General features: G+C 48.2%; 1 protein-coding gene across 1 annotated transcript in view; it reads right to left on the minus strand.

Annotated features, from left to right (window-relative positions):
* CASR (calcium sensing receptor) overlaps positions 1-27,085 on the minus strand; it is a 176,251-nt gene that overhangs the window by 15,551 nt on the left and 133,615 nt on the right. Inside the window, exon 5 of the mRNA XM_045000924.1 lies at positions 16,572-16,802. Coding sequence (XP_044856859.1) covers positions 16,572-16,802 — 231 coding nt within the window. The remainder of the gene's footprint in view (positions 1-16,571; positions 16,803-27,085) is intronic.

Raw genomic sequence — 27,085 nt, forward strand, 5'->3', positions numbered from 1 at the left:
AATCAACTGGGATAAAGAATTTAATCCCAAACATACAAATGATAATTGGGAGTCATTTAAGAACACCTTACTAAATGCCCAGAAAGTCACAATCCTGCTATTGAGGAAGACGGCTGTGCAGGTTAAAAAAAAAATCTGGGCTAGAGGGGAAGTGAAGGCAGCTGTAAAAAAAAAAAACCCATACACACACAGATACACCAAATGGAAGAAAGGGGAAGTTGGTAGTAATTAATATAAATCAGAAGTTAGGAATTGTAGAAAATTGATAAGGGAAGCCAAGGGACACATAGCAAATATGTGGCCAGGAGAAGTAAGGATGACAAGGCATTTAAAAATATATTAGGAACAAAAAGAATCTTGACAATGTTATTGGTCCATTACTAGATGAAAAAAGAATTATCAATAAGAATGCAGAAAACGCAAATGTGCTCAATAACTATTTCTCTTCTGGATTTGTGGAAAAACAGATAATGCAGTCTCATCATATGGTGATGATAGCACTTTCTCAATTTCACTAATATCTCAGGAGGATGTTAAACAGAAGCTACTGAAGTTAGACATTAAATCAGTAGGTCTGGAAAACTTGCATCCAAAATTTTTAAAAAAGATGACTGAGGATTGCACTGATCCATTAATGCTCATTTTCAGTAAGTCTTGGAGCACTGGGGAAGTGCCCGAAGACTGGAAGAAAGCTAATGTTGTGCCAGTGTTTATTAACGATAAATGGATTGGAATGGGTAATTATAGACCTGTCAGTCTGACATCAATCCCAGGCAAAATAATGGAGCAACTGATACTGGACTAGATTAATAAAGAATTCAACTCATGCAAATCAACATGGATTTACAGAAAATACATCATGTCAAACTAACTTCATATCTTTTTGATGAGATAAGTTTGGTTGATAAAGTTTGGTTGATGTAATTTACTGAGACTTCTGTAAAGCATTTGACTTGGTGCCGCATGACATTTTTATTAAAAATTGAAATGACATAAAGTTAACATGGCACTCACTAAATGGATTAACAACTTGCTAACTAATAGGTCTTAAAATGCAGTTGCAAATGGGGAATTGTCATCAAGCACATCTGTTTCTAATGAGATCCTGCAGGTATTAGTTCTCAGCCCTACACTATATAATTTTTATCAATGACCTGGAAAAAAAACATAAAATCATCACTGATTAAGTTTGCAGATGACTTTGTGGGGAAAAAATTGGGGAACTAGTAGATAATGAAGAAGACAGGCTAGAGATTAAGGGTGGTCAGGATCACTTGGTATACTGGGCACAAGCAAACAATATGTGTTTAAATATGGCTAAATATAAATGTATACATTTAGGAACAAATAATGTAGGCCATACTTACAGGATGGGGGATTGTATTCTGGGAAGCAGTGACTCTTAAAAACACCTGGGAGTTGTGGTTTGTGGTGGATAATCAACTGAATATGAGCTCCCAGTGTGTGATGCTTTGGCCAAAAGAGCTAATGCTATCCTGGATGCACAAACAGGGGAATCTCAAGTAGAAGAGCAGAGGTTATTTTATCTGTGTATTTGGCAATGATGAGACCACTGTTGGAACACTCTGTCCAGTTCTGGAGCCCACAATTAAAGAAGAATGTTGGTAAATTAGACAGTTCAGAGGATAGCCATGAGAATGATTAAAGGATTAGAAAACCTGCATTATAGTGATTGAGCATTTTTGAGTCTATCTACTTAGCTTAGCAAAGAGAAGGTTGAGAGGGTGACTTGATTACAGACCATAGGTATAAGTACCTATATCGGGAATTGATTTTTAATAATGGGCTCTTCAGTCTAGCAGAGAAAGGCACAACATGCTCCAATGGCTGGAAGTTGAAGCAAGACAAATTTAGACTGGAAATAGGCATACATTTTTGACAGTGAGAGTAATTAATCTTTGTTACAAGTTACCAAGGGTCGTGATGGATTCTCCATCACTGACAATTTTTAAATCAAGACTGGATTTTTTCTAGAAGATCTGCTCTAGGAATTATTTTGGGGACGTTCTATGGCGTGTGCAATACAGGAAGTCAGACTAGATGATCATAATGGTCTCTTCTGGCCTTAAAATCTCTGAATCTCTCTCAGATTGGTGCTCTGATTCTGGTCCAACAGGCCTGTCCCTCAGGGGGTTGCAGGAGAAGCCTGAATATAGCTGGTGCTACAGGAAGGAAGATACATACTCCAATAAGGGAGTAGGTAAATTCTGTAAGTGGTGGCCAAACTGCAAGGGTAAAAATGAATTTAATGCTGGTGGAAAGTGTCAGATTGACAGCCCTGGAGACTGAAATCTGCTGAGAGAACATGTGTAACTGAAAAACTGTCCTCCCTCAACCAGCCTTATCAGTATTCTCCACTTTTGTGTTTGAAGGACCATTTCTAGGGAGGAGAAGGTAGACCACAAGTCTTTGTAATCTCTGCTACATAATGGTGTCACGGAGTGTGGGGGAGTCCGGCCCTGCACCCCTCTTCCAGGGCTCACAGTGACTCTCAGCCAGCGAGTAAAACAGAAGGTTTATTGAACAACAGGAACACAGGATACAGCCCAGCTTGGGTTCAGAGCCAGGACCCCTCAATCTGGCCTTTCTGGGGGGTTCAGGGTGCTTGGATCCCAGCCTAGGATCCCCTGAAACCCACCTCCCAGCTCCCAACCGAAGACTGATTCCACTTCCCCCCTCCCTTTGTCTAGCTACAGCCAGAGATGAGACCTCCCCTCCCCCAGGCCAGGCTCATGTTACAGCTGCATACCTGTCTCTGCCTACCAAGCACACAGACAGTCCCTATTCCATCACACCTCTCCCCCCTCCGAGACTGAACTGAGCGGGGTCACTCTGCCCAGTGACCTGGGGAAGTTCAGGGCCCCCTCTCCGGGACAGCGCATCCGCTATCAGGTTGGCGCTTCCCTTCACGTGGACCATGTCCATGTCATAGTCCTGCAGGAGCAGGCTCCACCTCAGGAGCTTGGCGTTGGCTCCTTTCATCTGGTGCAGCCAGGTCAGGGGAGAGTGGTCGGTGTACACGGTGAAGTGGCGCCCAAAGAGATATGGCTCCAGTTTCTTCAGGGCCCACACCATGGCCAGGCATTCCTTCTCGATGGCCGCGTAGTTCTGCTCCCGGGGTAGCAACTTCTTGCTCAGGTACACGATGGGGTGTCTCTCCCCCTTTTCATCCTCCTGCATCAACACCGCCCCCAGGCCCATGTCGGAGGCGTCGGTAAACACCATAAAGGGCTTGTCAAAGTTTGGGTTTGCCAGAACTGGGCCTTTGAGCAGAGCCTCCTTCAGTGCCTGGAGAGCCTCCTGGCACTGCTCGGTCCAGACCACCTTGTCTGGCTTCCCCTTCTTGCACAGCTCAGTGATGGGGGCAGCTATGGCACTAAAGTGGGGCACGAACCTCCGATAGTACCCCGCCATCCCAATAAAGGCCTGGACCTGCTTTTTGGTCTGGGGAGCGGGCCAGTCTCTGATCGCCTCCACCTTGGCTGGTTCCGGCTTTAGGCAGCCGCTCCCCACCCGATGGCCCAGGTAAGATACTTCAGCCATCCCCACCTTGCACTTCTCAGCCTTTACGGTTAACCCCGCCTCCCGGAGTCGGTCCAGCACTTGTCTAACCTGGAGCACGTGGTCCTCCCAGGTCTGGCTGAAGACGCAGATGTCATCAATATACGCCACAGCAAAACTCTCCATCCCCCTCAGTAGCTGATCCACCAGGCGCTGGAAGGTGGCCGGCGCTCCCTTGAGGCCAAAGGGCAGGGTCAGAAACTCATAGAGCCCCAGGGGAGTGATGAAGGCCGATTTCAGCCTGGCATCTGCGTCCAGCGGCACTTGCCAGTAGCCCTTTGTAAGATCCATGGTGGTGAGGTACCGAGCACCTCCTAGCTTGTCTAGGAGCTCATCAGGCCTTGGCATGGGGTAGGCATCAGATACGGTGATGGCATTAAGCTTTCGATAGTCCACGCAGAACCGGATCGACCCGTCCTTCTTGGGGACCAGCACCACTGGGGAGGCCCAGGGGCTGGCGGACGGCTGGATCACCCCTAAAGCCAGCATGTCCCTGACCTCCCTTTCCAGGTCCTGGGCAGTCTTCCCGGTAACCCGAAAAGGGGAGCATCGTATCGGGGTGTGTGCCCCAGTCTCCACCCGGTGGACAGTCAAATTAGTGCGCCCAGGCTGGTTGGAAAACAACGGTCGGTACAGTTGCAGCACCCCTCTGATCTCAGCATGCTGAGCCGGGGTCAGCTGATCTGAGAGGGGAATCGCCTCCAGGGGGAAACCAGCCTTTGTCCCTGGGAATAGATCCACTAGAGGGTCATTCCCCGGCTCCTCCCAGTGGCCACACACGGCCAACACCATATTCCCCCGGTCATAATATGGCTTCATCATATTCACATGGTACACCCGGCGGTGGTGCGCCCGGTTAGACAGCTCCACCACATAGTTTACCTCATTTAGCTGCTTGACAACCTTGAAGGGCCCTTCCCAGGCAGCCTGGAGTTTGTTTTTCCTCACGGGGATGAGAACCATCACTTGGTCCCCGGTGGCGAAGGCGCGGGCCCGCGCCGTGCGGTCGTACCAGACCTTCTGCTTCCTCTGGGCGCGGGCCAGATTCTCCCTGGCCAGGCCCATGAGCTCGGTAAGTCTTTCCCGGAAGGTCAGGAAATACTCCACCACCGACTCGCCATCGGGAGCGGCCTTCCCCTCCCATTCGTCTCTCAGCAGGTCCAGGGGCCCCCTTACCCGCCTTCCATATAACAGTTCGAAAGGCGAAAACCCAGTAGACTCCTGGGGTACCTCCCTGTACGCAAACAGCAGGTGAGGTAAGTACTTGTCCCAGTCCTGTGGGTGCTGGTGCATGAATGTTTTTAGCATCATCTTTAGCGTCCCGTTGAACCTCTCCACCAGCCCGTTGGTCTGGGGGTGGTACGCTGAGGCCCAGCTGGGTCGGACCCCACATTTCTCCCACAGGGACTGGAGCAGGTCCGACATGAAGTTGGACCCCTGGTCCGTTAAGACTTCCTGGGGAAACCCCACCCGGCTGAAAATAGTCATCAGCGCATCCGCCACGGTGGCTGCTTCGGTAGAGGACAAGGCCACCGCCTCGGGGTATCGAGTGGCGAAATCTACCACCACCAAGATGTATTTCTTTCCTGACCGGGTCGCCTTGCTGAGAGGCCCCACCATGTCCATGGCCACCTTCTGGAAAGGCTCTTCTATGATGGGCAAAGGCCTCAGAGCTGCTTTCCCCTTGTCCCGGGCCTTCCCCACCCGCTGGCAGGGGTCACAGGATTGGCAGTACTGCCGGACATGGGTAAAGACCCCAGGCCAGTAAAAGTTCTGTAGCAGCCTCTGCCTGGTGCGCCGGATTCCCTGGTGCCCTGCGAGGGGGATGTCATGGGCCAGGTACAGCAGCTTGTGGCGAAATTTCTGAGGAACCACCAGCTGCCTCCTAATCCCCCATGACTCCACCTCCCCGGGGGGAGCCCATTCCCGGTACAGGAACCCCTTCTCCCACAGGAACCTCTCCTTGCAACCTCTCCTCATGGTCTGCGCTGCATTGAGGTCAGCCCGGTCCCTGGGCTTCTGCAAGGAGGGATCCTTCTGCACCTCGGCCTGGAACTCAGCAGCTGGGACAGGGATGGGGCCCTGCTCTCTCTCACCGGCTGGGTCTGAGGCCGCAGCCTCTCTGGGTCGTGTCTCTGGGCATTCCCTCCCCACCAGGCACTCGGGCAGAGTACTTTCCCCGTTGTCAGGGTGCAGAGCCCTGCGCCGACTCTGACTACGGGTCACAATCAGGGTACCCCGGGTATTGCCGGGCCAGGTCTCGAGGTCCCCCCCCATTAGCACCTCTGTGGGCAAATGGGAGTGCACTCCCACATCCTTGGGGCCCTCCTTGACCCCCCACTTCAGGTGCACCCTCGCCACGGGCACCTTGAATGGGGTCCCGCTCACGCCCATCAGGGTCAGGTAGGTATCAGGCACCATCTGATTTAGGCCCACCACCTCGGGCCGGGCCAGCGTCACCTCTGCGCCTGTGTCCCAGTACCCAGTGACCTTCTTCCCATCCACCTCCAGGGGAACCAGGCACTGTTTCCGGAGGGGCAGCCCCATGGCCACCCTGTAGCAGCCCCTTGGGACCGGAGCATCCAGCCCCCCAGAGGCGCTGACCGGGGCCCTCCTCCCTCCTCCCCAGGTGGGACGCTGCCAGCCCCCCTCTCTTGGGCATGTTGCCCCTCCTCCGATTGGGTCTGTACCCAGTCAACCCTCGGCGGGTTGGGTCTGCTCGGTCTGTCTCTGAGCTTGGGGCACTGGGCCCGTATGTGGCCTTGTTGGCCACAGTGAAAGCAGCCCATGTCTCGTGGGTCCCCTCGAGGGGGTCGGGTGGATCTGACGCTGGACGTTCCCCTTTGGTGGGGGTTCTCCATAGGGCCCCGCTGGGACGTCCCGTGGTGACTCTCTCTCTGCGTTGAGGCAGACCTGCCCCCTCGAGACTCCTCCCTGCCATCCCCTGCCCGACTGTCCACATATTGGTCGGCCAGCTGGCCGGCATGCTGCGGGTTCTCCGGCTTCTGGTCCATCAACCATCGCTTCAGGTCGGATGGGCACTGCGCATACAGGTGCTCCAGTACGAATAGGTCAAGCAGGTCCTCTCTGGTTTGGGCCCCGGCTGTCCACTTGCGGGCATACCCCTGCGCCCGGTTGACCAGTTGCAGGTAGGTGCCCTCCCGGGTCTTACGTTGACTCCGGAACCTCTTCCGGTACATCTCCGGGGTCAGCCCAAACTCGCGGAGCAGGGCCTCTTTGAACAGGTTGTAGTCCCGCGCCTCCGCCCCTCTCATTCGGCTGTACACCTCCACGGCGGTGGAGTCCAGTAAGGGGGTGAGGCGCCGGATCCTGTCTGCAGGGTCAACCTGGTGCAGCTCGCAGGCATTCTCAAAGGCCGTCAGGAAGGTGTGTATGTCCTCCCCCTCCTTACGCGGGGCCAGGAAGTTCGTATCGAAGCTCTTTGTAGGCTTGGGCCCCCCCTCACTCACCGCAGCCGGGGCCTCCCTGTTGTTCAGTTGGGCCATGGCCAGCTCATGTCTGCGCTGCTCCTCCTTCTCTCTCGCTTCGAATTCACGTTGCTTCTCCTTCTCCTCCAGCTCACGCTGGCTTTGTCTTTCCTCATATGCCCTCAGCTCCTTACGCTCCTCCATCTCCATCCGTTTGATCTCTCTCTCCAAGTCCAGCCGCCTGAGTTCCACGGAGGCCGAGCGTCGCCGGGACGATCCCCTGCCGGCCGGGGGGGTCACGGTGCCCTCGGTAGCTGGGCTCCTCCTCCCCCTCCCCCTAGGCCTAGGGGTGGGGGGTCTCGAGGAGCCCTCAGCAGCCGGCTGACCACTCCCAGTGGGTACAGACACTGGTGCCTGCGCTGCATCTGCCGGGCTGCTTCCCTCAGAGACCGGGTCCGGTTCATTGACTCGATCTCTCTCCTCCAGCCGGGCAATCAGCTGGGCCTTGGTGAGCTTCCCATAGTGCAGCCCCCTCTGCTTACATTGCTCCACCAGGTCACACTTGCGCTGCTGGGCATACATCTTCCTGCTGGCCGCTCGCAGGCCGGGGTGCTCGCCGCTCCCCACGGGTTCCAGGGGGACCCCTAGTGTGCCAGTCCTTGAGGTCACCACCTCTCTGCCCGGGTCGAGCTGCAGACTCCTCCGCCCCTGGGATCGCTCGCTGTGATCCCCCGGGGGACCCTGTTACTGCAAAGTCCTTCTCTCTGGCCACACTCGCCCAGGGGTGAATCGCCCCTTCGTTTTACTGCTCCCCAGTCACTTACTGCAGGAAGCGCCGTCCGCGGGGTGCAGTCGATCCCACCACTGCCACCAGTTGTCACGGAGTGTGGGGGAGTCCGGCCCTGCACCCCTCTTCCAGGGCTCACAGTGACTCTCAGCCAGCGAGTAAAACAGAAGGTTTATTGAACAACAGGAACACAGGATACAGCCCAGCTTGGGTTCAGAGCCAGGACCCCTCAATCTGGCCTTTCTGGGGGGTTCAGGGTGCTTGGATCCCAGCCTAGGATCCCCTGAAACCCACCTCCCAGCTCCCAACCGAAGACTGATTCCACTTCCCCCCTCCCTTTGTCTAGCTACAGCCAGAGATGAGACCTCCCCTCCCCCAGGCCAGGCACATGTTACAGCTGCATACCTGTCTCTGCCTACCAAGCACACAGACAGTCCCTATTCCATCACAAATGGACACTAATTCCACTGGGAACTCATATTTAGGGTACTATTTTTAGGTTTTAACAGATAAACACCAATAAAACACCCCTGATTAGAAAAAAAAATGAAATGAGTGTTTATTCAATAAACACTAGAAATGGTTACTCAATTCATGCTTACTACACCTCTTTCCCAGTGCAGTTTGTTTATATAGGTGATGTCCCTGCTCCCTGGCTTGTATCTTAGGGCTTCTCTACACAGAGCAGTAATGCAGACTACCGGAGTGTGATTTCTGAAATGCACTAATGTGTTGTGCATTAATTGGTTGGTACACAATCTGTGGGCATGCACTAAAGGTTCTCTACTGTGCTCTATATAGAAAAAGCCTTGAAGAAAATCCAATTTTTGGACATTTACATAGAACTCAAAAATTGCTAAAAATAAACCCTGAAAAATGACATTATTAAACCCCGACAAACAGAAACCCAACTCATGTTACTCATAACATCTAAGCGTTATCAGATGGTAACAAAAGTCAGTTCTTACTGGCCTGAATTTGAATTAGCAGTCTAGAGTTGAAAGGTTCTAGTTACCATGAAACAAACCGCTGAGTCAGCCTGTCTCCTTGATCTTGCATGATTACTAGTAACTAAAGCAAAGTAAAATGATTTCTTGCCACTCACTTTCATCCAATATCCCCTTCCACACAAATCCCCCCTCCAACATTGAATAAAACTAATTAACTAAATGTAAAATATTCACTACCCTGAGAAAAAGTTTAACCCCTAAAAGGGAGAAGGGTTAGTGTGGGGTTGTTTTGGTGAGAGTGTGGGAAGCTAGATATGCAGACTCAAGGACGGGCTAGTTCTCATCTGCTAGCAGGCAGTAAACAGGATAATAAATTAGAAGGTTGCATAGAATGGCAATTATCCAATGAAGTTACAGCTGTGCTTGTGTGTACTTTATTAACCAATTAGCAACTGCTTGATTGCTTGACCTTAATTGTATATAAGAGCATGCTGGAGAGAAATAAATGACTTTGCTTTCAATCATATTGACTGCTGAGCTTTGTTCATGTACGCCTGCGATGCAACAAATGGTGACCCCGACGTGATTCGTATCGAATGAAAGTGTCGGTGGCCTGACCCAGGCGGAGAAGCCCTGAGCTCAGAGGCGAGCGTCCGAAAAGAGAGGCACACCTGAGCTCAGAGGTGAGCGGCTAACCCCGACGTGACTCGTATCGAGTGATGATAGTGTCGGGAGCCTGAGCCCAGAGGCGAACGGCCAGGAGCCTGAGCCCAGAGGCGGGCGGCTGGTGATAGTGTCGGGAGCCTGAGCCCAGAGGCGAACGGCCAGGAGCCTGAGCCCAGAGGCGAGCGGAGGAGCTGCGGCGGGGAGTGCTGGAGAAGCCCCCGGGCGTCCGAAAAGAGAGGCGCACCTGAGCCCTGAGGAGAGCGGCTATAAGCCGCGGAGGAAAGCGGCGGCTATAAGCCGCGGAGGAGAAGGGCGGCTATAAGCCGCGGAGGAGAAGGGCAGAGCAGCTAATATGAGTACCGCTGTATCAGCTGAAGAAAAGATAACACAGAAGCTTTATTTGCACATTATGAACCGACAGGGGGAAAAGATTTCCCCTGCTGCACTGATTCACTTATTAAGAAGAGAGGGGGAGTTGGGGAGGCTCCTCCTGACCGGCCTTCGGGCACAGGACGAGGAGGTGCTCCGCTGGAAGCGAGCCCTGGACGGGAAGACGTTGGAGTGCACGGCGCAGGCAGAGGCTCGTGCTGTGGCCCCGGAGGTCGTTTGGACCTACAAGCAAGTAAGTTGTTTTGGCAGAAGCCCGGAGAAGGCGTCCTACGCTGGCTGGTCTGAGCCTGGGACAGTGCCGGGAAAACCGTTATGCTTTTCCGGTATGAGCAGCAACAGCTGGGTGTTCTGACACAGGATTTACAGATTAAAAGAAGCCTAGCAGGGAAGGAGAGAGAACAAAATGATTTAACCGAAGAAAAGCTCATTCTTTTCTCGCCCCAGTCAAGGACAGCTAAGACTTGGCGAACAGCCCAGACTAAAGAGAGCTTGACTGGGCCCAAAAAAGCTAATGAGAGCTGCAAAATCCTGCCAGGCACTAACGGAATGTGTTAGCTGTCTCCTTTCACAGGTATGGAAGAGCTGCCCAAAGATCCTAGCAGCCCTGCCAATTTTGCAACCGGGAGACTGACTGCCTGGACCCATGATTTTATTGCAAAAGACCCCTTCATATCAGGAGAATTTTTCTACTGATGATTGGCCTAATTATTTTTTAGTTTCATTGTGCTTTTAAATAGCAGGAAAAAAGGACAAGGTAACGTGCTGGTTAACCTCTCCCTTGTCCGCTGCAGCCCCCATTGTGTTATTGGATTGTTTTTTGTTTTTTGAAAGAAGCAAAATTACTACAGGATGATGTCCTGGTAACTTTCCCCCGTAGAAGCTGACCCACGACGGTGGTGGAAAAAAAGAGAAAACACTCACATCATTGATATTGCCAAAGTCCAGAAATTCCTGACTAAAAGGACATTGAGAACGAACCCTGGTGAAGAAATAAAGAATTGTGCACTGGCAGGAAGAAATTTGGGACTCCTGCTGAAAAATGTGGTATTAATTGGATTTTGGGATTTATTCTACAGGCTGCGCCCTGTGTTTTGGATAAAATTTTTAGCATGTATTGCCCCCCCCAATTGGATTGTAAATGATATTACCCCCCCCCATTACTACCCCAGTTTTTTAGAGCCTAATTGTTTTTTGTTTTTAGAGTTTGAGAAAACTCAGCGAAAAGGTTTGTTGAGTATTCTCAAGGGGGGGAGGAGTTGGTGTTACTAGGCATAAATTTAGGTAATTTGGGAGAATGGCTTTGAATTTATGTGACCCGAAGTACCTTTATGTAAAGTGCTTTTGTTAGCCTTTTTAGATTTTTGTAAATTTTGTGTTATGTGCTGATTATTGGTAGTTGTAAGATTGCTTGTTATTAGATGTAGCCTATATTGAAATAGATAGATTGAAAGTAGATGTTGTAATTAAAGTTATATTTTTGAGACTGTAGCCCCCATGGTGGGAAAGTACAGATAATTGTTCACAGAAAATACCAGAAGGGTAGGGGCTAGTTGAGAAGTACACCCTCCTAGCTAAATTGATAGTGAAATAAGTTGGTGTTCATGTAAGGAACGGTTTAGCAAGAGGAAAAAAGGATCGGGCCCAGGCGGGTAGGCAACAGACAGAGAATCTGAAGAGGAAAAAAGGATCGGGCCCAGGCGGCCGGGCTACAGACAAAAGCTTGGGAATTTCAAATATTCAGGGGGATACTTGGAATGGTGATTTAAGTTGAGAAAGGTGGCTGTTGGAAGACAAGCTAGTAGTTTTTAAGGAGAGTACAAAGTTAATTTTGTGGTTGCTAGAGGGAATAGCAGTTAAATTTTGTATAAATGCTAAAGAGAAAAGCTTTTGGTGTTTTGAAATGTTTGTAGATATTTAGGTGAAGAAATTAGTTTGTAATTGTTTGGCTATGAATAATTTTGTTGCATTAGCTGAAGAATGTATATAGTGCTATGTAATTGAGATTGTATTAGGTTTTATGGGCATATAAGTGGTGATGTTTTTTTTTAGTGTTTAAAAGCAGAAGCTGATAGTAAGAAATTTTAAGCTGTGATTAGCTTTGGATTTTAGAGGTAAGCTAGGAAGCAATTGTATTATTGTAAATGATTTAATTGATGATGTAATTTTCCTTTTTTTTGCCTGGTAGTAATAAGGGTATTTGTATATTGTATGTAATGATTGCTTGCCCAGTAGGGGTAGTTTTGTTTTTGTTTTTTAGATATTAAAGAAAATTGGTGTTAGCTGCATAGCATTTAATGTACCATGCATTTATTTATAGAGTTTACATTTATGTTTTATGTTTGTTTGTGACATGTGTTTTCTGGCCAGAATTGTTGTGGTGTTGTTGAGATGTTTATGTGGTTTATGTTGTGTTTTCTGCTGTGAATCCCCCCCCTCAGTGTCAGTTTGATCACCTGACACATGAGGGATGGATTGGTAATAGAAATTTTGTCATAATTTGGTGTGCAATAGAGAATGGGGGAACCCTGCAGAATTTACATTATTTATTTGTTTTACCCTTGTTGTTTTATGTTTGTTTTGTTTGGTGTTGTTGGTGTTATATGTTGAGAATTGCATGGTTACAGGTGAGCCCTATAGCATAAGATAGATTATTTGTTTTTGGTTTTGTTTTGCACGCCTTTTGCTAAAGTTTGGTGTAGTTTATTGGATGATTTTAATTTTTTTTGTGTTTAAGAATAGGGGGGAGATGTCCGGTTGCATCTTCCCTATGCTGCCTTGGTGGAAAATTACAGCAGCGTGGTTACAAGAACAGAGGGATGAGATAAAGTTGTTATGCCAGAGCGAGGCAAATGCCAGGTGGCCTAGCTGAGATTGTTTTCAAGGTCCCAGGTGGATTCCGGCGAAGTGGGTCCGGCCCTGGCTGATTTTGGCGCAGAGTGCCATAAATACTACAGCCTTTTGCTTGCCCCATGTTGCTGCAGTGGAAGCCCTTATTGGAAACCTGCTTTGTGGGTGTTTGCACCTTGGTGGAACCCTCCTGGCCCCTTGGGCCACTTGCGTTACCTGGAGGAGGGATGTATAGGTAAAAGTAGGGCACTGCGGAAGATATTGTTACGGTTTAGTTAGGCAGCTGGTGTTTAGATTTGCTTTTAGTTTTGCTGTGTAATAGATTGTAGTAATGTGATGCTATGAGCTGGGAATGTTTTGCTGTGCCTTCCCTTTTTTATTATGAGAAAAGGGGGGAGGTGTGGGGTTGTTTTGGTGAGAGTGTGGGAAGCTAGATATGCAGACTCAAGGACGGGCTAGTTCTCATCTGCTAGCAGGCAGTAAACAGGATAATAAATTAGAAGGTTGCATAGAATGGCAATTATCCAATGAAGTTACAGCTGTGCTTGTGTGTACTTTATTAACCAATTAGCAACTGCTTGATTGCTTGACCTTAATTGTATATAAGAGCATGCTGGAGAGAAATAAATGACTTTGCTTTCAATCATATTGACTGCTGAGCTTTGTTCATGTACGCCTGCGATGCAACAGGTTAGATTTTTAGGTACTTAGGTGCCTAAAATTGCAGATAGGCACCTAAGGGGATTTTCAAAAGCTCCTAGGCACCTAACTACCATTGAAATGAAGGGAATTAGGTGCCATAGGCTAGGGACTCAAAGGGACTTAGGTGCCTAACTGCCACTGAGATCCTCAAAACACCTGGGACCTAAATTCGCATGGCGCCTAAGGTTCTGTCGGTGGCCATGCACAAAACTGCCTATGTTCTGAAGCTGATAGCTGCTTAATGTGCTTGCTCATGCTGAAGTCCCAGCAGGATTCACAAACTTAGTGTTCCCTGCCTGTGTCATCTGTGGGGCCTGATTTACTAGGTGTGCTCAGAGCACGCCCAACCCTGCAAAAGACAGCTGGGGACAACCAGGTGGGGACTTTTGGGGTTGGCAAAAATCTATCCAATAGCCCAGAGATTAGGCTACCTGCTATAGCCACCAGGGATGCAGAAGATTTAGGTTTCAATACCTAATCTGGAGCAGGGACTCAAACTTCCACTCCCAGGTGAGTGCCCTAATTACCATGCTGCAGGGTGGGTGTCTCTCAGTCTGTCCTTTGGGAGCTGTTCCACTTTGTAGAAATAATTGAATATTACTAGGAGCAGGGTCTTGACTGACTTTCCTACCTCTCGGATCTGTGCCCTAACCACCAGGCTACAGAGTCAATCTCTCTCTTTTTCTCTCTTCATCCGGCTCAAGGAGTATGTAATTATTTACACAAACTGGAACTGGCCGGCTTAGGTGGCTCCCCAAGTTGTGTCTGGGGGCCTGACTCTGGGTCATGAATTCCACTGAGCAGCAAGGTGCCTAGGAGTTAGGTGTGGGACTGCCTAAATCCCTTTGTGGATCTAGCCCCTCGGCACTTATGAAACTCCCACTAGGCATCTAGCTGCATCTTTAGGCTCCTAATTAGCTTTACAAATCTGACCCAAAGTGCCAGAGACTCCCTGAAGTCCACAAAGGATTATACTATTGCTTTTGATTATACATGGAAGCGGTATAAAACCGTAAGACAGATAGATGGTTCGATAGATCAATAGATCACCTATGAATCAACAATAAATAAATAATAAATAATAATACATAATACATAATAAATAAATAATAATAAATAATAATAAACTGTTATACATAAAGAAGCCTTTCATCCTCAAGGGACTTTAAAAGCTTTACAAACTTAAAACATGTAGAAAAACACAGGGGTTACTACATCTATCCTGATCCAACTCAACCATCTCTGTAATAGAACATAACAGCTGTTTCATGGGGTATAGTAATGCTTCACAACAGTATAGGTCAGGAAGTGATGATGAATACTGTACTCAACTGATACTGCAGGGGGACCTTAAACCAGAAGAATGTAATTACCCAGTCTAGAATCCGGCCAGAAAATTTGGGCTCACAAGTTTTCCACAACTTTTGGGGAAAGTGCCAGAGGATCTGTAATGATCAGAATGGGCTAGCACCTCCGTTTTTACATCTCTTTTGAAATGAAATTTATTGCCGCTGCTCCCAGATCCAGAACTTTAGCCTCTGAACTTGCCTAGGGAACATAAGAGTCAACTACTCAAGGATGGCAGGGAGAGATCTAACAGGGGACTATTGGACAGTTGCAGGAACTGAAAGCAACTGGAGGATCATAGGGATAAAGGGTCTGTTGAAGGTAACACTGTTCAATATAGGGCTTTGGGCATGAAACTCCACAGTTCTAGGCCTGTTGCTTATGGTCCTATAAACCTCTGAAGCAGTGTTGCAGTCAGGAATCTGCTCCAAATAACACTGACCCATGGCATGTCTATAGCTCATTCTATCCAAGGATCTCAAAGTATTTATTTTACAAACTTTCACCAATGATTTTCCAATTCCCCTTGTGAAAGTCAGCTTACTAGGGAAAGTGAGGCAGAGAGAAGGGAAATGACCTTGCCCAATCAATACGTCAGCAGCAGAGCTAGGAATGGAACCCAAGACTCCTGGCTCTTCAACTCCTGCTGTAATCCCTCACTCATATTCCTTACGAATGTGTAACATGTATTCCTTCAGCTACTGTGATGTGAGGCAGTGCAGGGGTAGGACTAATTGAGTGTGGGGATTCTAGATGGATCTCTTAAATGTTTGCCAATCTGAACTTTCATTTTTAAAAAGTGTAAATTTCAGGTAGTGAATAAAACTTTCAAAAGGTGAAGCAAGTATAACTGATGCAGAATCTTCTGCTTGAGCTTTTGGAGAGACTGAAACAATAGCTTTGAGGTGTGAACTGTCCCATTAATTTAAATAGATGCTAAGTCAGTGGTTAACAATGATATTATTATGGTGAAAGATGCTAATGGCTGCAAGTAGTGGATCTAGGAGCCTATCTAGATTAAAGCCCAGTTTGCTGTGCACTAAGTGTTCATCTAAACAAGCCCTAAATTCCAAAGTTAATCATAAACCTAATTAAAACCAATGTGGGTGTAAGGTACCTATCAGGTTCAACAAAAGGGGCTGTAGTATATAGTAAACCAGCTGCAGAAGATGGAAGCTATTGCCTGAGAAAATAGATGGCAAGGCATCCCAGAAATAATGTAGGTAGATTAACAGAGGTTTTCCCTTGTAGTAAATGCAGGGGCTCAATCAGGATATAGATTAGAGATTGTGGGTACTGGAGATAGGAATCCAGCAGATGGATTTCTAGCCTCCTGAAAGGAAAAAAAGTCCCTGAGAGGAAGTAATGTGACTGAATTGCTTGGGCACAGAGCTTGCTAGAGTGGCAGACCTGGGGATTTCTGAGCAAGGACACTGCCTGCTGTTGTTTGTTTCTATTGTGCTCAGGGAAAAGGGACTTTGTGTACATTCTCTTCTTAAAAAAACAACAGCCCAAATCCAAGAATATATCTGACTCATATAATCAATTTCTCTTCCTAACAGAAACAACTTTGCAATGCACCACATTTTGGCTAGCCAGTGGGGCCAAAAGAGGCAACACTATTTTAAATATCAGCATTCTTAACTATGAGAGATTGAGAAGTGAAGCACTAGCCGAGGAGTATGGAGGATACATAAATTAAGATGAATCAGTCCTTAATAACACATGGTGGCATTGGAATGGAGGGGTGTGTGTGTGTGTGTGTGTGTGTGTGTGTGTATGTGTGTGATCTAATTTTCTTGAAGAAAGGCTCAGCTTTCAAAGATTTAGAAAACACCATGGTGAGGCCATAAGGTGACCTATGGCACTTACCTCCCTGGAGAATCCACTCCACAGGATTTTGTTTTCATTGATAAAGAGCCTCTCTCCCTTCTTGGCATAAACATTGTAGTGTCCGACCTCCTCAAACATGATAGAGCCATCTTCTGGTGACAGGTGCCAATTGATTATCGAGTAATTCCCTATCAGGTCCCCAGACTCGTCAAAATCCACTTGCTCCCCCATGTTACTGGTGAAATTTAAATGACGCAGATGCTTCAGTACCTAGAGAGAGAGACAAAGATGCCTTGAACACCTGCATGTAACAATCCCTCCTGGGCACAGGTCTTCTGGAGCATCAGTACCTTCAGCACAATACCCCATAGCTCCTACCAATTGAGGTGACTTCATTACCTCAGAGCAGTAGCAGGCTCCTGTCTTGTATGTGGACCAGTCACTAAATGATGATATCACATCATTTAGCCAGCCTGTGACATACAAACCACACTCCCCACCTTCGCTTGCATCTTCACTGAACTATCAGTTATTGACGGACATGCAGCTATTACTCAACGCTTTTTTCTTCATTTTATAAAAAATACACTGCATTCCAGATGGAACATTAAACTAAGTCTCTTGAAAACTTGTAGTCCCTAGAGATCTTGTGACATTTTCCCAGAATTGTGTTGATCTGGCATCCTAGTCAAATTTGATAATTATATTCTGCCTCTGTACATTCTCCCTGCAGTTTAGCTAGAGTATTCTTCACTTCCTGTCTTAAACTCTGATGTGGTGTTGGTATGAGCAGTTAAACAATCCTAGGAACACTGAAGTTGCCATACCAGATAGGGCCAGTTGTCTATTTAGACTAATATCTTGTCTCTGACAGTGCCTAGAACCAGATGTATCAAAGGAAAGGACAAAGAACCCTGTATTGACAGTTAAGGAATAACTTCTCCTTATAGGAAGTTTCTTTCTAATGCCTGCCAGTTAGTTGCTGCTTTATCCCTCAAGCATGACGTTTCTATCCCTTATAGCATCTTCTCCTATTTACAGGAACTGTGGATGTTCTCATAGCTCATACTTATTCATTACTTATTTGAATAATTACATTTCTCTAACATACTTAAAAGAACATATCTTGACTCCTAGGTGCCCTTGACATCAGTTATAAATATATAACATATTCAAAATAACTCAATGAGCAGCACATTCCCCATTCCTATGCATACAACCTCAGACAGCAAATCAAATCAAAACCAGGCCTGCCTATCTGAGCCCTCCAATCAGGCAGGTGTAGCTGTGGGGAGTGGGGAGAGGGATGGAGGCAGTAGCAGTTCCTCTTTTCTGAATCTGGAGTCTTGGGGATCTCACCTTGGATATGGAACAGAGGCTCCAAATCATCTCTCCCTTCATCTCTACTCACAGCATCGACAACACTTGAAGGACAAAGGAAGCCTCATTAGACAGAGATCCTGTCTGAAAGGAGTTCAGTCAGTAAGACTGCTAAAGCATGTGATGAGAGAAACCTTTTGCTTTGAATTTACTTAGTTTGTTAAGTTAGGTGTTAGTTGCGTTTTACCTTCATTTCATTGTAACCAATTTTAACTTTTATGCCTCATTACTTGTAACCACTTAAAATCTATCTTTCTGTAGTTAAGAAACTTTTATTATTTTTCTCAACAAGTGTGTGTTTGGATTGCAGTGTTTGGAAAACTCCATTTGAGGTAACAAGATTTGTGCATATTATTTTCTATCAGTGAAATGAAGGACTTTATATGAGCTTGTGTTGTCCAGGAGAGGGCTGGGCAGTACAAGATGCACATTTCGGGGGGTGGGGAGGGGAAGTCTGAGACTGGGAGTTTGCTGGTGTTGCCCTGCAATGTAATTCATAGGCGGCTGGCTATAGCGCTCATATAATATAGCTGGGAGTGATTTACATGCTGGAGGCTGTGTGTGAGCTGACCGGTAGTGGTTGCTCTCACAGCGAAGCAGTGTCAGAGGCACCCCAGTTTGAAGAATTGAGGGGACACAGCTGTCCATCAGTCCAGATTGTACCCTGAGGAATGTGTATACTTGGTATCCCTATATATGTAAATCCATACTTTGCTTTGTTGATCGGGTATTTTTGTATGTTCCTGTGACAGTCTACACTATTATGGTCAGTACTTTTACAAAACTATGATAAATCTTGTACAAAGTATACCTTCTGAGGTATCACTGGAAAAGGCAATCTGTTGAACATAACTGTTTGGTTGAAATGTATGGGTCATCACTGTATATGAAGTTCTGAGATTTTGCTATATGTTTGTTACTGAAACATGTTGTGAGTTTGGGGAATGCCCACCGACCAGTCCTCTAGAAATAACAAAGGAACTGTAAAACAAGCATTACATGTCAAGCCTCATGTATATGGACAGGGGCAGCTCCAGGCCCCAGCACGCCAAGTGTGTGCTTGGGGCGGCATGCCGCGGGGGGCGCTCTGCCGGTCGCCGGGAGGGCGGCAGGCAGGCAGCCTTCAGCGGCATACCTGCGGAGGGTCTGCTGGTCCCGCGGCTTCGGTGGACCTCCCGCAGGCGTGCCTGTGGAGGGTCCACTGGTCCTGTGGCTCCACCAAAGCCGCGGGACCAGCGGACCCTCCACAGGCACGCCTGCGGGAGGTCCACCGGAGCCGCGGGACTGGCGACTGGCAGAGCGCCCCCCGCGGCATGACGCCGTGCTTGGGGCAGCGAAATGTCTAGAGCCGCCCCTGTATATGGAAAGTGAAAGCAAGAATTTGCAATTCATATGTAAGACTGGGTGTGAAACACATAGACAATGGGGGCTTCCTAACCCCATGACACAGCAAGGATTTTTCCAGCACCTGGAGGAGATTATAAAGTAAGAGACAGAGACATCATCAGATCACCTCTCCTCCCCTCCTCATACTGAAGGCAACAAGATCATTTAGAAAAAAGAAACATCATTGACTTGGGGGAAGTGGTCCTAACTGGAAAACTTTCCAGTGTGCACAGACTGCTGTAGACTTTTGGGTAAGGAAAAAAAATAGTTACCTACCTTTTGTAACTGTTGTTCTTCGAGATGTGTTGCTCATGTCCATTCCATTCTAGGTGTGCACGTGCCCACTTGCATGGCCGTCAGAGATTTTTGCCTTAGCGGTATCTGTAGGGCCAGCTGTGGAGACCCCTGGCCCTCATGCCACAGTATATCAGGCACCACCGGCTCTACGCCCTCTCTGTTTCTTCTTGCCAACCACTCCGATAGAGGGGCAGGAGGGCAGGTAGTGGAATGGACATGAGCAACACATCTCGAAGAATCATAGAATCATAGAATCTCAGGGTTGGAAGGGACCTCAGGAGGTCATCTAGTCCAACCCTCTGCTCAAAGCAGGACCAAACCCAACTAAATCATCCCAGCCAGGGCTTTGTCAAGCCTGACCTTAAAAACCTCTAAGGAAGGAGATTCCACTACCTCCCTAGGTAACCCATTCCAGTTCTTCACCACCCTACTAGTGAAAAAGTTTTTCCTAATATCCAGCCTAAACCTCCCCCTCTGCAACTTGAGACCATTACTCCTTGTTCTGTCATCTTCTACCACTGAGAACAGTCTAGATCCAACAGTTACGAAAGGTAGGTAACCGTTTTTTCTTCTTCAAGTACTTGCTCATGTCAATTCCATTCTAGGTGACTCACAAGCAGAATCAACAGAGGTGAGCTCAGAGTTCACAGTCTCGCAGCTTGCAGCACTGCTCTGCCAAAGACAACATCATCTCGAGCCTGCTGAGTCAGGGCATAATGCGATGCAAATGTGTGGACGGACTACCAGGTCACGGCCCGACAGATCTCCTGGATTGGCACCTGCACCAGGAAGGCTGCAGATGACGCCTGCGCCCTAGTCGAATGAACCGTCACAATCACTGGCGGGGGCACCTTTGCCAGGTCATAGCAAAAGCGGAAGCAGGCCATGATCCAAGACGAAATTCTCTGGGCTGAGACTGGGCAATCTTTCATCCGGTCAGCGACAGCAACGAACAACTGCATTGACTTATGGAATGGCTTTGTTCTATCAATGTAGAAGGCCAGTGCCCATCTGACGTCCAGGGTATGCAGCCTGCGCTTGTCATCTATAGCATGAGGCTTTGGATAAAGGACTGGTAAGTAAATATCTTGACCAGTGTGGAATTCGGAGACGATCTTGGGCAGAAAGGCCGGGTGCGGACGCAGCTGGACCTTGTCCCTGTAGAAGACCATATAGGGTGACTCCAACATGAGCACACTCATCTTGGACACCCTACAGGCCGAAGTTATAGTGATGAAGAAGGCCACTTTCCAGGAGAGAAGCAGAAGGGAGCAGGAAGCCAAGGGTTCGAAGGGGGGACCCATGAGTCTGGACAGCACAAGATTCAGGTCCCAAGGGGGGACTGGGTCTTGGACATGCAGGTAAAGGCGCTCCAAACCCTTCAGGAAATGCCCCGTCCTGGGATGGGCAAAGACCGACCGGCCTTGAAGCAGAGGGTGGAACGCCGAAATGGTCGCCAGGTGTACCTTGATCAATGATAGTGACAGACCCTGGTGCTTAAAGGTGCAGTAAATCATCAAGTATGTCCTGCAGCTGGGCCTCAGCCGCACTATTGTGACAATCCAAGGCCCAACACATGAACTTCTTCCACTTTGCCACGTAGGTCACTCTGGTGGTTTCCTGCTGCCCTGCAGGACCTGCTGGACACCAGCGCAACACCCCCGTTTATCCGCACTCAGCCATGCAGCAGTCAGGCTGTCAAGTGCAGCTACTCCAGGTTTGGGTGCAGCAGGTTGCCATGGTTCTGTGACAGCAGATCCAGCCGAAGAGGTGGCTGCAGTGGGATGGCTGCCGAGAGACTCAGCAGCATGCCGAACCAGTGTTAATAAGGCCATGCCAGGCCTATGACGATGATCAGTGCTTTGTCTTGCTTTACCTTGAGCTGGACTCGTGGATCAGCAGTACCGGCGGGAAGGCATACATCAGCGCTCCCGACCACAGAATCAGGAAGGCGTCCAATATGGGAGCCTTTGTCCCTGCACTGCTGAGAGCAGAACATGTGGCACTTCCTGTTCTGTCTGGATGTGAACAGGTTTACCTGGGGAGTCCCCCACGTGCAGATCAGGCTGACCACCTCCGGATGGAGCGACCATTTGTGGCGAGACGAGAAGGTCCTGCTGAGGCGATTCACCAGGACGTTCTTGGCTCCGGGTAGGTGGGCGGCTACCAGATGAATGGCATGCTGCACACAAGTCCCAGAGGCTGAGCATTTCCTGACAAAGGGCTGAAGACCTGGCTCCTTGCCTGCTGTTGTAGTACATCGCGGCTGTATTGTCCATCAGGACCTGCACCACCTTGCCCTTCAGGGGGGCAAGAATACCTGGCAGGCCAGGCACACCACTTTTTAGCTCCCTGGCAGGAGTGTAGGTCCCATATCGCTCCTAAGAGTCAGTGGTGGACCTTTCAGGAGGCTGAACACCCCAGCTGGGGAGGCATGATCACGTGGCTCCAGAACAGTCTGGTGGGCAGGCCTGGGTCTCTTGATAGATGACCCCTGGGCCAACTTGCTCAGTGCCAGGAAGTGCTTCTTGGCCTTCTTCTTTGGCACCGGCGATGGTGAACGGTGCCGTGAGGAGTCGGGTGCTGGCAGTGCGCTGCGCAGGGAGGCTGAGGCACTTGGTGTGACCTGTCCAGACAGCTCAGAAGCTGGGCGGAGGGCGGACTCCATCAGGAGAACCCTGAGGTGGATGTGCTGCTCCTTCTGGGTACGGGGCTGAAAGTTTTGCAGATCTGGCACCACTCCTTAATATGTGACTCCCCCAGGCACTTAAGGCAGCCGCTGTGGGAGTCACTCACAGGCATAGTCCGAGTGGGGATTGAACCCAGAGACCGGGGCATTCCCCGCCTGAGGAACAGTCCCGCTGGGATCCTAACTACTAACTAACTCATACTTAACAACTATTTAAGAACTACTTGACAACCACTTAAGATTAGCAAAGTGAAGTATATACAAGGGCCTTAAGGCACAAAGCTCAAAATGGTAGACAACCACTAGCTCTTGCCAAGCAAGAGAGACACTCCGACTGACTACCATGGGCGGTAAGAAGGAACTGAGCAGGCGTAGGGCTGGCAGCGCCTAATATACTGCGGCATGAGTACATCCTTCCAGGGGGCGCCACATCCCACCCTACAGGTACCGCTAAGGCAAAATCTCCCATGGCTATGCATGTGGGCATGCGCACACCTAGAATGGAATCAACATGAGCAAGCACTATTACTAAATATAATAAAGCAGGATAACAAAGCAATGAATATAATACAGGTAAGCTGGCCCACTGGGCTACAATGGCCATGAATTTGGTAAGGCCCTAGTTATAACTAAATGGACAGCAACCTCCTGGATTCCTGGTTTAGGATTTATGAGGATTGATTATCTGCTGAATTAATCTGATGATTTGACTAAATTGATGACTTAACTCCAGTCCAATACTGCTTCTGATTTTGATTTGATAATTAATTGTATTATTCAATTTTTAGATAAGTTTAGTAGTGTTTATAATAGTTTAGCCTTAGTGACATGTTTTCTTGGTTTTCTGTTTGTTAATTAAGCTTAATAAAATTTATAAAAAGAATACTTAGTCATATTTCCTTCCATAACTACCAAGAACCAGAACCTTTGATTCAGAATCTTGGTTGGCATCAACCAGTCCACCCAGGAACTTAATCACTGTTCTCTAAGTTAACAATATGAAACATCTTGGGCTTTGCGTAGACATTCTACAGCACCAATATGGCAAGAGTGCAGAGTAAATAAAAATAGATTATTAAAAAAACAAAAGTTTTTTATTTAAGTTGAAATTTTTCTTTTAATTTAAATTAAATACTGGGGTTTTTAAAATCGTATTTAAAATAAAATGTTAAATTAACAACATATTTTTAAAGCCTAAACTTATTATAATCTATTAAAATAATTTAAATTGAATACAAAACATAAATATTAAGAAGTATGTGTTTGCTGCCAAGTTTTAAAGAAAGTCAAACCATTGAACTGATGAAAATTGATGGCTAAGCACCTGGAATCAGAGTTTTTTGACGTGCTAAATGTGCTAAACCAGCTTTTGTTAGCAACAACCTCGTCTCATAGAGAGAGATATTTTTGAATTTTCATAAATAGCCTTTGAAAATATTGTGGAGCTGATAGCAAAGGTTTTTTGAAGGTGGATTCCAAATGATATGATCATGTCACACAAGATACTGGTCAAACTTGAAGCATGCTAAAACAATGGTTGACATTCCTTTTCTGTTTGAGCATAGTTATACTTTGTAGTAAAGAGTGTTCTAGAAGCAAATGCTACAGGCTAACCATCTTGTAACAATGCTGCTCCAAATCTGTATTCATTGGCAGCACACTGAATAGTTACAGATTCCTTCACATCATAATATTTTAGGACTAGATGGTTAGTCCATAGCTCTTAGATTTCTTTGAAAGCATCTTGCTGTTGGGATGCCCATCCCCATCCAGCATCTTTATCAGGCAATTTCCTCAGAGGCCCTTTGATCTGGGAAAGTTATGGCAGGAAGTTGGATGGATAACTAGCAGATCCCATGAAGTGCTGTATGTCTTCCATACTTTGTGAAGAGGCAGTGTCCAAAATGATTGGACCGTCTCTGGGCTTGGTTTTACGCCCTCTGCAGTTAGAAGGTGTCCAATATACAGCACTGCTTACAGGCACAGTCCCATTTTTTTCTTATTCAATTTTAGATTCACTGATGTGCTCTATATAAAGTAGTTTTGTCAGGGTACCATCATGATCAGAAATAGCCTCTGTGGGTATGTCTACACTGCAATGGAAAACCCATGGCTGGCCCATGCCAGCTGACTCGGGCTATAAGCAGGGGTGAGCTGCAGCGGGTTCGCACGGGTTCGCGGGAACCCGTTGTTAAATTTAGCAGCCATTTTAGAACCGCTTGTTAAGGGCTGCTAAATTTAACAAAAGTTCCCGCCCACTCCTCTCCTGCTCCGCCCCCTTCTCCTCCCCCTCCCCTGCTTCCCGCGAATCAGATGTTCGCGGGAAGCCTGAACAAGCAGCATGGAGGCAGCCAGCAGGTAAGCTGGGGCGCGGAGGGGGAGGGGAGGTGCGGCTGGCTCAGCAGCTCCCGGTCCCAGACCGTGGCTCCCTCCAGCCCAGTGCCGGCCCGGGGAGTCGGGCCCCGCGGCTGCCGCCGAGCGGCCAGGCCCCGGTGCCGGCCCGGGGAGTCGGGCCGAGCGGCGCCGGTCGTGGTTCTGGCAGAGTGGACCCGGTCCCCAGGCAGTGTGGTAAGGGGGCAGGGAGGGGGTGGGTTGTGGGGGGGTGGATAGGGGTCAGGGCAGTCAGAGGGCAGGGAACAGGGGGATTGAATGGGGGCAAGGGTCCCGGGGAGCAGTCAGGAAAGAGCAGGGTTGGATGAGGTGGTGGGGGCACTCAGGGACAGAGAGAAGGGGTAGTTGTATGGGGTAGGGGTTCTGGGGGGCCACTGAGAATGAGAGGAGGGGTTGGGTGGGGCGGCAAGGGGCAGTCAGGGGACAGGGAAGGGGGGGATGGGTCAGGGGTCTCAGAGTGTGTGTGTTAAGGAACATGAGGGGTTGGATGGGGCACGACCCCCCCCACGGAGGGGGGGGAAGGAGGGAACCCGTTGTTAAAATTTTGGAGGGAGGAGGGAACCCGTTGTTAAAAAATTGGCAGCTCATCACTGGCTATAAGGGATTGGGCTAAGAGGCTGTTTATGTGGTGTAGACGTTTGGACTCTGGCTGGAACCCAGCCTTTAGGACCCTGCAAGGTGTGAGGGTTTCAGAGCTCGGGCTGTAGCCGGAGCCTGAACATCTATATTGGCAAGTATAGTGTCAAACTATAAAAAGGGAAATAAGGACAACCCAGGGAATTATAGAGCAGTCACCTTAACTTCAGTATCTGGAAAGATAATGCAGCAAATAATTAAGCAATCAATTTGTAAACACCTAGTAGATTATAAGGATTGCCTTATTAAGTAACAATCAGCATGGATTTGTCAAGAACAAATCATGTCAAAGCAACCTAATAGCTTTCTTTGACAGGGTAACAAGCCTTGTGGATAGGGGGAAGTGGTAGATGTGGTATATCTTCACTTTAGTAAGGCTTTTGATACTGTCTTGCACAACCTTCTCATAAACAAACTAGGAAAGTACAACCTAGATGGAGTTACTATAAGGTGGGTGTATAACTGGTTAGAAAACCGTTCCCAGAGAGTAGTTATCAGTGATTCACAGTCAAGCTGGAAGGGCCTAACGAGTGGGGTCCTGCAGGGGTCAGTTCTGGGTCCGGTTCTGTTCAATATCTTCATCAATTATTTAGATAATGGCATAGAGAGTACACTTATAAAGTTTGTGGATGATACCTGGCTGGGAGCGGCTGGAAGTGCTTTGGAGAATAGGATTAAAATTCAAAATGATCTGGACAAACTGGAGAAACGGTTTGAAATAAATAGGACAAAATTCAATATGGACAAATGCAAAGTACTCCACATAGGAAGGAACAATGAGTTGCACACATACAAAATGGGAAATCACTGCCTAGGAAGGAGTACTGCAGAAAGGGATCTGGGGGTCATAGTAGATCACAAGCTAAATAGAGTCAACAGTGTAACACTGTTATAAAAAAAGCTAACATCATTCTGGGATCTATTAGTAGAAGTGTTGCAAGCAAGACACAAGAAGTAATTCTTCCACTGTACTCTGCACTGACAAGGCCTCAGCTGGAGTATTGCGTCCAGTTCTGGGCGCCACATTACAGGCAAGGAACATAGGCTTTGCAAAGGAATTTCCTAACCACAGCTACTTTACTTTTAAAGCGCACTAGAGAGATACACATCTTTGGAAAACAGGAAACAATTCTGTATGCACTCTTTGAGTCTGATCTCACCCCTCCTGTGTGCCCTGGGTTTGGTCAGTGTCCATAGGTAGCCCTTTCTGATTCTCTCTCCTTAGCCCAGTCTTCTGGCATGAGGCAATGAACAACCCCCCTTCACAGAGAGCATTCCCTCTTAAATATAGTCTCTAACTCCTTTGGCCATGGGCCCAGGATGATGAACAGGAGCTCACTTCCCACCAGGCTTCTGTGTAGAGCAGTGGTTTTCAAATGGGTTGTGGAATGTAAGGTACTGGTCATGGTGGTGCTGGTCAGCATCGCCGACCGGGCCGTTAAAAGTCTCATCGGCAGTGCTGCCCAGCTAAGGCAGGCTAGTTCCTACCTGTTCTGACACTGCGCTGCGCCCCAGAAGCGGCTAGCAGCAGGCCCAGCTTCTAGGCAGAGGGGTCATGGGTGCTACCCCCACCCCGAGCACCAGCTCCGCACTTCCATTGGCCGGTTCCTGCCCAATGGGAGCTCGGGGAGGGGGGAGTGATGCCTGCAGGTGAGAGCTGCAAGGAGCCGCTTGCACACCTCTGCCTAGGAGCCAGACCTGCTGCTGTCTGCTTCCGGGGAGCAGTGCGGTCCATGGTGCCAGGACAGGCAGGAAGCCTGCCTTAGCACCCACA

Source organism: Mauremys mutica, chromosome 1, assembly GCF_020497125.1.
Source record: "Mauremys mutica isolate MM-2020 ecotype Southern chromosome 1, ASM2049712v1, whole genome shotgun sequence".
Lineage (NCBI taxonomy): Eukaryota > Metazoa > Chordata > Testudines > Geoemydidae > Mauremys > Mauremys mutica.